This window comes from Talpa europaea, assembly GCF_964194135.1.
Source record: "Talpa europaea genome assembly, chromosome: 15".
NCBI classification, from domain to species: domain Eukaryota; kingdom Metazoa; phylum Chordata; class Mammalia; order Eulipotyphla; family Talpidae; genus Talpa; species Talpa europaea.
The window spans coordinates 77794576-77806720 of record NC_140083.1 but is presented as its reverse complement, the minus strand read 5'-3'; the positions used below and the strand labels follow the sequence as shown (position 1 = coordinate 77806720).

Sequence of the window (12145 nt, the reverse complement as noted above, 5' to 3'; positions counted from 1 at the left end):
TTAAAAATAACTGATCAACTATCAATATATTGTTTATATTCATCATATATTTATTAATTGCTTTCAATTAAGAACAATCACTGTTTTTTACCTATAATCTTACTGAAAAGGACATACAGTCTTCAAAAGAAGAATGGACTGACAGTAATAAAAAGGTCAGATCTTCTGTTAAAATAACTTAAATGGGCAAAGGAATAAACTTTAAAATCATATTTCTCAGACTGTCCTACTAACCAACAGAGAAAACTGAGAAAAGGAAAGTCTGGCAGAGTTCCTAAGTCTGGCACCTCTGAATATACAGAAAGTTAACAAATATATTATATATAGTCTGAATTCCCCACTGAAAATACTCTAAGTTATCTATTAAACACCTTCCTTAGGTGTTAGGTATCTGCTTCATATTATAGACAAACCTGGAATTAAACAATCTCTGGGATCTAACCTACCAGAACACACAGTGTGTTTAGTGTTCTACTGTGGATCCAAATGTCCCAGATTGAAAAGCTACAGGACTGGGAAAATAATGCCCTCTTATTTCATGCCCAAAGTAGACGCCAAATGACTTTTACAAGAATCTGGATTAGGAAGTTAGCAGTGCATTTAATTCCTAGTTTCTTTTTTTTTTTTTTATAATTTTTTTTTTTTTATAGAGGCATGTTTTATTTGTTTGTTTTGTTTATACATGCACTGGGTAGAGTCAGAAGCGCGGGAGGGTGAGAGAATTCACCAGAGCCATAGCGGGGAGCAGAGCAGGCAGAAGGACCGAAGTACACTGCTGAGGGGAGCAGCGGGCGGCAGGAGAGGTCTGCGCGCCATATGGGACCTCCTCCGCTGGCCGGGGAGCAGCCGGGGATCGAACCGGCACCGCAGAGGCCGCGGGCAGCTTCGCAACCCAGCGCTCAACCGCTGCGCCACCGGGGAGGCCCTCCTATAGTTTCTTTCCATGGAAAAGTAACAAATATCTTGGGGAATTTTAGTTTCCTGTAATAGGAAAAAATGTGTAATTTACCACAAGATTCTATCATTATGCCTCAAAGTTCATTCTGAATGAAATAAGCAGCTTTTTTTGTCTGAATATATGAATGGTATGAAAACATAGTCTCTTTGCAGATCTGACTCTCAATCGTGTGTCAGAGATCGGCCCAGTCCCACTCGACACATGGTCTCTTCTGCATGGCTTAGCTCCAGGAGGGTCTCTTTCTTCTCTGTGATGTTCCACTATAAAGAGCCTATGCTGTACCAGCTGAGACTTCAGAATCACAGACTCAGAGCATAGAGGAGAATCTTAAAAGTTATTTAGCTCTATCACGCATCTCATCTTTAAATCATTTCTAACAGTACTGCTAATTGGCAGTTAATAAATATAAATGCGGCAAACAGAGAAGTTATGCATGCTGGGAACACTGCCACTAACACATAAATTGCTGTGGCAAGGACAATCCATGCTTTCTTCGGACTATGCAGTTAGCCAACAAACATTTACTAAACCTACTGCGATGATGAGCTGGCAGAGCTATCAGGCTCTGGGAGTCGAGCAGGGAACAAAAGAGAAAGACCTGGCCTTCATGGGGCTTATGGTGTAGCGGATGTAGAAAAAAAATTAATATATGACCATATAATGAAAGCAATTAATATATGATGAATATAATGTTTAAAATACATAATATAAACATTACATGTTTATAATATACACTTACATGATAATAAATACTGAGAAAAATAAAGATGACTGAGGGAACAGAGGGAAAGGAAATGTTATTTAAAGACAGAATGGGTTTCTCTAAGCTCCTTATTGGAGATTATGCTTATGACCAATATTTTTGATGTTGATAATAATCATTATTTACTAAATGCAGGCATTATATACTTCAATTAATTATCTCAATCATTCCAATAGCCTGTAACAGATAATTTTATCCCCACTTTACAGGTTAGGAAACAAATTCAGTGAGGTTAAGTAACTTGCCTAAGGCACCTATCTGCTGAGGACTGGAGCCAGGACTCAAAGCCTATGATCCCAGAGTGGACTGGGCTCTTCCCATCATTCTCCCCGGTCATCCCCTAGAAACATATTCCTTATATTGAACCCAGATCTTTAGCCTTCCCTAATGGCTTATATGACCCACCTCTCTAACTTGACAGTAAAACTCCTTTATATTTTTATATATTTTATTGGAATCTTGCACTCTAGGCAGCATTTACAGCATTTGGTAAGACTGGAGCTGCTGACAAGTAGATTGATCACTGTCAACAATGTGTTCCACATATGGACGATTAAAACTTTCATGGGTAATAAACACTCTAGCACAAAAAAGTGAGTTTGTTGAGGCAAGTCAAGTAAATTGTTCTTGGCAACTTGAGCAAAAAACAAAAACAAAAAACAAAAAACCACAAACCTACGTGGCCCACAGGAGAAATGGTATTAATTACCTGATTTCACGCAACTTTTGCTAATACCCTGAACACTTGAAGAGTTACCGGGAAAGGAAAAAAACAGCCTGTCAAAAAAAAAGATGCTTATGCAGTCCCTGCTGTCACCTCTGACAACAAAGCCAGCCTACGGGACAAAGAGGCTGGGTGCTCACCTGAAGCACACGGCTCATCCACTGGAAACTATCCTCCTCAGAGGCGTCGGGTCTTTGTTCCGCAACCACCACGATGCGCTCATCATAAAACACAGACACAGAAAACACAGCAATTCTAAGAGAGACAGATCAAACACATCAGGACTCCCTTCACAACCAGTCCTATTTGCTTTGCTCATTGGAATTATGAGGAGACATCCCCACCACACTACCCAGAAATGAGCAGTTTAAAAAAGAACATGTCACAATCATTACCATCAAATGAGGACTCAAAAAAAATGTATTAAGCACCACTGTCGTGAATGTTGGCACACAGTGATAAATAAGACAAAGTCCTTGACTTTGTGGATCTCGCATGTTAGGAAGACAGAACAGACAAATAAATATAAAGCAATGTCATACTGTAAAACTAAGGCAGGGTGAGGGGGTGGAGTGGTGTGCAGGGTCGTACTATGAGGGCAGGGTGGTTGGGGAGTGCCTCCCTGAGGAGAGGACCCTGGAGCAGAGACCTGAATGAAGTGAGGACGCGAGCCATGCGGAGTTCTGGAGGAAGAGGTTTCCGGGCAGAAGGAACAGAAAGCGAAAAGGTTCTGAGGTAGGAACGAGCTTGGCAGGTTTGAGGAACAGCAAGAAGGCCAGTGTGCCTGGAGCAGAGTGGTGAAGCAGAGAGTGGTGGGGAGAGTCAGATCCAGGCCAGGGTAGTCTCGGAGGACCTGGCAGGCCACAGGAGGGATGGACTTTGTTCTGCTTGAGGTCTCCACTCAAAATGTCTCCCTAAGAGTGAGGCATTCCCAGACCACCTTATTTAAGCTGGCAAATTCTCCCCTCCACCCCCAGCGCCATGTGTTTGTTCTGCAAAATGGTTACCATCCCATGTATTATCTATTTCTCTCTGTGATAACTGTTTCTCCCAATGAGAGTGTGAGCTTCACTGCGAAAGACTTGGTTGGTTTTGCTCACTGTCACACCCTGAGCTTCTAGAACAATGGCACACAGTTGGCTCCCAGTAAATTCTTATGGAATGAATACATCAGAGAATGGCAAATTCTTTCAACAGAGAATATGCCAGTCTGCCTGACCATCTCCCTTCCTTCCTCCTATACATACTTTCTGAGCTACTATGCACCAGGCACCATGCTGAGTGCTGGGGACAGAACTGTGACCAGAGACAGAGGGCCTAGGGCCCGGGGAGCTGCCATCTATCTCACAGGAAGCCACAGCATTTCAAAAACTATACGTTTCAGGTATTGGTTCTCTATTGGCTTAATTTTCCTTACTTCTTAAAAAACTAAAAGGGACACCAAGATTGCTTTAAGATACATAGCCATGATCATAAACTACTGAACAGGATATCCACTATTCAAATAAGAGCCAAGTATCTGGCTCTTTTCTCACATTAATAAGCAAAGAAAAAAGGATATGCAATTGATTTCATGGACATAAGTTAAAATTAGTGCTCAGATATAATGTTAATTTCTGTGTTAAAATTGCATAAAATTTTGTGTGTTAAAATAATTTAGAGATGAGTAAGAGAAATCATTCACAGATTGTAAAACTCCTACAGAGTAGCATCTTATCTCCATTAATCCAAATGGCACCCCTTTCCTATTGAAGGAGTATAGGAAGCTCGATGTTTTGGTATTCTCCTCAGTCTTCAGGATTTAAAACAAATAGTAATAAATTAAAAACTGAAACACAGGGGCCTCCCTGGTGGTGCAAGGGGTTAAGCACCACACTATGAAGCACTCTGCAGCACGAGTTCAATCCCTGGCCGGCCAGGGAGCAACCCACATGGCGCAGCAGACCTCTCCTGTCTCACCCGCTGCTCCCCTCAGCAGTGTATTTCAGTCAGTCTGCCTGTTCTGTTCCCTGCTCTGTCTCTGGTGAATCCTCTCACCCTCCCACCCACCATATCTTTGGCCTGTACCCCGGGTCTTGTATGCATAAATAAATACATCTTAAAAAAAAAAACAAAACTGAAATACAGTATACGGTTATGTCTTATTCCTTTCAATAAAATCCAAGGAACCAGATATTTTAAATAAATATTCAAAGCCCCATTTCTGCTATGCTTAACCAAAAATAACTCAGTAACTTGGAAAGAGAATCTGTAGACACAACTCAAGTCACCTTGTGGAGATATATTTAGATTCTGTGGGAAGTGCTAACTTTTGGATTCTGTACTACTCACCTTCCTCTATAAACAGTCTTTATTGATTCAACTGCCAATCCAGTAGCAACAATGTCGTCAGCATTATGTCTTCGACCACTAACCATCAGTAACCCATCCATTTTTCCAACCACAAATACCAGGCTGCCCTGAAAGGTAAAAACAATTTACCTTGATTTCCGTGATTTAAATAGTAAAACAAACATTCTACTTCCTGCCTTGAAATAGATCTCACCAAAATATGTGAAACTTCTCAAGAATCAGCAGAATATTAGAATTAATGGTGTCCACAGTATATATAATGAGGAAATCCACTTATATTTACTCTTTGGGAGGAATTTTATAAGATAAAAACCAAGATCCCACACAGGCATAGTTTATTTTGCCAATCATGATTATGTATCAGTTCATCTGCACCTATTCATAGAAAGTACCTCTGTGATACAAACATATGAATATAAAATATGAATTCAATAATTACTGGAATTAGAGATTAGAATAGTTTGAACATTAGAATGACTGCTTGAGGTTTAAAAGAGTAAAGCTGTTTCAATCTGGCAATATTAGAAACAGGCTAGTAAAGAAAGGTAACGCGTAAGAGTCTCTCCTCAAGAAGTTAAGAAAACTGCAGGGCAACCTGCTGTCAACGCCCTAACAGCATCATTGTATGAATAATACTTGTCAATAATCCTCCCATACCAATTTGCAGCAAATCAACCTTTCCTTTCATTAGATCTTGGGCTACTGACATATATTAAAAGACCTAGCAGTCATTAAACTATCAATGTCATTTATTGATTTATTATTGAACATAATGCAGTTCCATACACTGGGCTATGGAAGACAGACTCTAGCCTTAAGAAGCTACTGGTCAATCTCAGATGACAGAAAAGGACCAGCTATTTCCAACAAAGTTGATAAGTGTGTGGAAATAAGAGAACAAGAGAGTCACCACTGGTCCTCCCAAGTGCATTTCTCCATTTCTTTCAGAGTAACAGAATTTCCAGCTGGGCATGGCTGACCAAAATGAAGGTTGCATTTCAGCCTTCTTGTAGTTGGATGTGGTTATATGACTAGTTTAGAACAATGAGCTATAAATGGAAGTGTGGCACAGCAGTTTCAGGAAATCTTCCTTAAGAGAGAGTAGGACTGCATTCTTTCCTCTGCCCTGCTTCCTGGAATGCAGATGTGATAGCTGGAGCTCCATTTTGGACCCTAATAGTAGAGTGGTAAGCTAAAAGGAGCAAAGGATTTCTTGGTGCTGAGTGAAGACAGTAAATCTAGATTTGTTTCTAGGAGAGTGAGTCTCTCAGAGGCATGCTCTTGCCCCCTTCCCGCCATAAATGGTAGGGAAGAAATAAAGTAAAATTAGATCTTTTCTTATATAACTTAAGCTGTTAAAAGAAGAGAGAGCAGGAAGGTAATTAGAGATGGATGGAGGTATATGAGCTCAACTACAATAAAGACTGCCTATTAGAAATAAAATCCAACCTTCCCATTACATCATGCAAAGCCCTTGGTGATCTGGCTCACCGCCGCCTGCTGGCTCATCAAGCTAACTGTGAGCTCTTTGAGAACAGGCTTTTTGTGTTCTGTGTTCCAGTAACTGTAACTCCAGTGCCTGTAAACACCAATTGTTTAAAAACAAATCATTTTCATTCAGTGATTTACTACATGGTGTAGTATGATAATTTGTATGAAAATGCTTTATACATTATTATAGTTTTCCTTTGCTATTGAAGATAACTTTTTTCAGCACTTTCTAACTTATTGGAATATATAATCAAATGAAAGAATGGTAGCAAGAATAAGTGAAAAGAGTTTTGGAAAGTCAACTGGACTTGCATAATAAAGGCAATAAACATTAAATCATGTTACTATGTTCTTACAGAAAACGCTCTAAGTTAAGTGGTCCTATTACACTCTTAGACTAATCAGAATTTGTTATGGTCTATGAATGACCATGTATTTGGATCAGATGCACCAAAATAAAAGCATCACTTACTGGCCCTACAAATCCCAGCAATCCTGACCGGATGAATGGCACATCCCCAACAGCAGAGCCTGCATAGTTCACTGGAATCACCTAAAAAGAAGAAAGAACGAAGTGTAAGTCTTAGCTTTTTCTTAAAAATGCATTCAATCTTTAGAGTTTTTTTTTAAACTTTTTTTTTTAAAAAGATTTATTTATGCATAAAAGAACTGGGGTATAGGCCAGAGGTAGGGGGTAGTGAGAGGATTCACCAGAGACAGAGTGGGGAACAGAACAGGCAGACTGACTGAAATACACTGCTGAGGAGAGCAGTGGGTGAGTCAGGAGAGGTCTGCTGTGCCATGTGGGTATGTCCCTGGTTGGGGATCGAACTTGTGCTGCAGTGGCTGCGGACAGCTTCATAGGTTGTGTCTTAACCCCTTGCGCCACCAGGGAGGCCCCAATCTTTAGAGTTATTAAAAAAAATTTTAACATTCATGCATGCTTGTTGAAAAAATATTATATAAATAGTAATAGTAATCCAGTAAGCCTGGAGATAACAAATAAGAGATAACAATACTTATAATTTGTTATTTATTTCTCTGGATATTTTTAGATATATTAACGTATGAGAATTTTTTTAAGGTATCATATTATAAACACTGTTGCACAACTTGCTTTTTTACAAATACACACTTTTCATGTAATATATGTATCATGGATACCCCTGCAAGCTGGTAACAGTCAGAGTGGCTTCCTTTGTACATAGTTCTGTAATATACCATTGGGAGGGTGTGTTCAGTGGCAAGAGAACATAGTCCTTGGAGTCGGCCATAAGCTCAATTTCTGGCCCTACCAGTTACTAATAATGTGGACCTTGGGCAAGTTCCTGGACTTCTCCAAACCTGTTTCTATGGTCATAAAATGGAACTCCCAATGCCTTTATAATATAACCAAAATTTCTTTCTTGCTGTGGACCTAGCAGGTATCAAATCTGAAACTTCTGGTTAGGCAGCTGCCTTCCCAGGTAAAAAAATATATTATCAGATATTCAAACACTGCTTGTGGATTTTGTTTATAGTAAGGAATACACAATGAAAAAAATTTCAGGTATTAGAAACATGTAGTCCTAAGGACTTAAAAATCAGAGAAATAGGGTGAAATTTAAATTAGTAAAAAACACTCAGCAGAGAGCTACCTGTGAAAGTGAACCAAAAGACAGGCAGTAAACATACCTGAAGAGCTTATGAATGTCTACATCTCTCAAGTTGAAATGATGACAATTTTTTTTGTAAAATTATTGTTTTTAATTTATTTATGCATCCAAGAACTGGGGTACAGGCCAGAGGTGCAGGGAGTGAGAGGATTCACCAGAGACAGAATGGGGAGCAGAACAGACGGAATGACTGAAATACATGCTGAGGGGAGCAGCAGGTGAGATAGGAGAGGTCTGCTGCCCAATATGTGGGTCAGCATCCTGGCCAGGCATCGAACTTGTGCCACAGTGGCTGGTGATAGCTTGAGAGCGTAGAAACTTAACCCCCGTGTCACCAGGGAAGTCCCCAATGATCACAATTTTTGAAGGTAGGACAAGAAGGTAATGATGATGAATAACAAAAGCAGACATTTAATAATTTATATTATATCATGTTAAGCTAGGTATACACAGACGACAGTCAGCTCAGGAGTTCTTAACCTTTTTCAGCTACCACGCTATTCATACAGACAACGTGTCCTGCCATGCTGAGAGCCAGTAGTCTAGATTGGAGAAAAACATAGCTTGAAGAATTGAAAACTGACTGTACTCTTGTAAGCCTTGTCCAGTGTGAAGGGGATGTGGGCCAGAAACTGAAGTGTTCTGTTCCTTGCAGTCAGCCTGAGGCAGATTAACCCCAGCTACAAAATATAGACAACTAATTATGCTGCTCTGATTTCCAGACTCACCAGGCAAACTTTCATTACTATTTGGCTCTGTATGCAGAACATCCTGCAGGGAAACACCATGCTAGTTTCACTAAAATATGAGCTATTCCAAGAGCCTTGCTAGTTTCTTTTCCTGATGGAGCCCAAACATCTAGAACAGTGCCAGATATATAAAAGGTGCCCAGAAAATATGTCTGAGAGTTTGAATAATGGGAACAATCTGCCCTGTGACAGGACAGTTCTTCATTTTTATTAGTAACCAGACATTCTGAATTTTATCTGTTTTTACGAGCTACATTAACTTGACTACTCTTTAAGGCACGGGTCTACTCTCATTGCACTTTCAAAATTAAATTTGGGGGCTTATGAAACTCAGACCAACAGTCACTGGAGTGAATTTTTGTGAGGCATCTTATGCTTTATTTAACAGATAAACAACAGCACTTCCTGTGACCCAATTAAGTGCTGTTTTAAGCACCTGACAATCACCATCATTTACTTCCCAGAACAATCCTATGAGGTAGATACTATGATCACTCGCACTTGATAAGGAAACTGAGGTCCAGAAAGATTAAGATCAATTAGTAAAGGACATGCTCTTAGCTGTCACTTTAAGCTATTTTCCATGAGCCAGGTCATCTGCCCTCCCAAAACCCTCATAAAACATTTTCCTTGCAAAACTTTAGTATCATATACCTCAAATGTATTTTTTGTCACACCAGCAAGCCCAAAATACATCATGCCTCCTGTTCTGGAGCTGACACAGATCTCTCCAATTTCATCTGTTTTGCAGAGCTGGGGTGGGCCATCAGGTCTCACAATGCACATCATCCCTAGTGTACAGAAATTATAGTTAAGAGACATAGATTCTGGGGCCTCCCCTCGTGGTGCAGCGGTTGAGTGCTGGGCTGCAAGGCTGTCTGCAGCCTCTGCAGCGCTGGTTTGTTCCCTGGCCGCCGGCGAGGGTCCCACAAAAAAAAAAAAAAAAAAAAGAAAGAGAGACACATAGATTCTGGAAATCCTTGGCAAAATAACCATTTCATCCTTGTTAACCCAAGAAGGTTTTTACATTTACTAAGAAGTAAGAACACAAACAGCTATGTTAAAAAAAAAAAAAAGACAGACATGAAGCGTCACAGAAATAGAACTGAAACTACATTTGAAATTTCCATCTTTTAGCCCTGATAATTTTTTTAAGATTCAACAAATAAAACATGCAATGCAGAACAAAACTTTTAAAGACAGTGACATATTAGAAATGACTGCAAAATTCAAAGAAACAGGTAAAATTAATTTGCCAGATAAAATTCAAACATGGAGCAGTGGGTGCCAACTTTCAGCCAGTTGCAAGGGTTTGGCAATTACAGCGAAAAGCAGACAAATTTACTGTCTTCCAGTACTTAGCTTTCCATGTACACAACTGTAATTAGCATTTATAATTAAATCACACTCTAGTGCTAGAAGGTAAGTATAATTAGAATCACTTAACTAACAGAGAGAGCTTTTGAGAAATTAAGTGACTAAGTACTAAATTTTGGATTTCTGGCTTTTTAAACTCATATTTTATCAGGCTCTACTCTCTCTAATGACAGAACTTTATGAAAAGCCAAACGATGCCCCGGAGAACTCACCACCAGGCATGACATGTCCCACATCCTGGACTGTCAGTGCTGAATTTTTATCTTCAGTATTGACCCGTATCACCCCATAGCTTAATCCATTCATTGAGAGAATGGCTCTCCCCGGCAAAGGAGCACCTGGCACTCCAGGCCTGAAAACAAAATAATCAAATTTGGTAAATTAAATGATAGTAAGAGAAAAGTATGAATATGTAAGAAAAGTAAGTTCTCTGATTCTCTCTCTCTTCTTCTCCCCCCAACCCGGCCCCAATCTTCATTTTCTCTGCTAAGAACAAGCCAGATTAATCAAATTCACATGTAAAAATTCACATGACCTGTATGGTCAACTTTGATTCAGGTAGAAAAAAGTAAATTTTAATCAACTGTTCAGAATATATTGGTCTTTGGCGTACTATAGATACACATTCCATACTTAAGCTACGATCAAGAATAGTCTATTTCTAGTCTAAGATGCCAACTAAGGCTTCAGAAGACCAAAACACCACAAAAATAACTAATTCACAAATATGGGATGGAAATAATTAAATTATCAGTTTACCACTTAGGACAAGAGTGGGAAAAATAAATGAGATGCTTCAAACTGCTTTTTAAAGTCAGTTTCACTTTTAGGCTTATGAAGAAATTAGCACAGTTCATCACTGCCTGGTAAATATTATACACTTGATCAGCGCTGTGACATACATCGAGCGCACTGACATTTGGGACAATACCTGCGGATCGCGACAGTCATGGCTTCAGCAGAAGTAGCACATGGACAGATGGCCTCGGGTTTCAGCCCGTGGCTTTGGAACAGACTCAAGAAGGCATCGCAGGAGGACACAGACCCTAAGGAGTTGGAACAGATCAACTTGAAAGCTGAAATTGTGATTTTCACTACTGCAAGAAACTGGCAAAGAGCAGAAACCTGACATATTTGCTTCTCATTAGAACTCTATGGTACATTAATTCCATCCAAATATTTTACTGTGCCTGCGAGATTGTTGATACATTTAAAGGACAAATGAATGCTCATCCAGTACATGAAAAGTCACAGACTTGATTAAACGTTATAATCTGGAATAAGTTTCATGCCTATCAAACTGCCCCATCAATAGTAGAGATGTGCTGTGGGCATCAGGCAGCAAGTTTAGAACTAAGAAACTCTTCCTGGAACTACTTCAGCCAGTGCAGTAGTTCTACCCCTTCTCTGTAATATTCTCTGATTTATTTCTAGTTAAGGTCAATTCCATGTCTGTGTTTTAAATCAGGATTAGCAATGTGAATACTGATAAATATCTATTTATGGCAAGGAGCCACTATCCAATGCTTACCTGATGCTACTGGGTAGAGGATCAGAATGTTTGTGCTCGTGGGGAAAAGCAAGAAACATACTAAGATCACTAAAAGGTTTCACAAATTCCTTTAATTTGCTGCTAGGGGGAATTTACGTAATGTTCAGACACTTCATTACTTAAGTCACCTTTTTAATCACTTCTTTTAGTTACATGTTAGAAAAAGAATGTAAATGAGCAAGAAAGAGTGGTTTTAAAAGCCACTGGTACTCAACTATACGCATCTCATTCATTATATCAGATGAAGAACGGATAAATGAAATGTGGTCTACCTATGCAATGGAATACTACATGGCAATGGAAAAGAACGAAGTATGGACACATGCTAAAACACACATGGATAAGACTTGAAAATATTATGCTAGTGAACAAAGCCTGTCATAAAGACTACAAAATACAGCATTATGAAATGTCTAGAATAGATAAATAGGTTATTCTATAGAGACATAAAAGTAGATTAGTTAGGGGGTAGCTGGAAAGAAATGGGGAGTGATTTTCAGTGGCTATTAGCAGGTTTCTTTTGA

General features: G+C 39.4%; 1 protein-coding gene across 2 annotated transcripts in view; it reads right to left on the bottom strand.

The window, feature by feature from the left end:
- The window catches only part of DIP2B (disco interacting protein 2 homolog B), a gene marked incomplete at both ends in the record, with an annotated part of 180658 nt that overhangs the window by 25160 nt on the left and 143353 nt on the right, over positions 1-12145 (bottom strand). For both annotated transcript variants that reach the window (XM_084256214.1, XM_084256213.1), the window contains 6 exons: positions 2586-2700; positions 4777-4904; positions 6761-6841; positions 9347-9483; positions 10282-10421; positions 11001-11115. In XM_084256214.1, coding sequence (XP_084112340.1) covers positions 2586-2700; positions 4777-4904; positions 6761-6841; positions 9347-9483; positions 10282-10421; positions 11001-11115 — 716 coding nt within the window. The remainder of the gene's footprint in view (positions 1-2585; positions 2701-4776; positions 4905-6760; positions 6842-9346; positions 9484-10281; positions 10422-11000; positions 11116-12145) is intronic.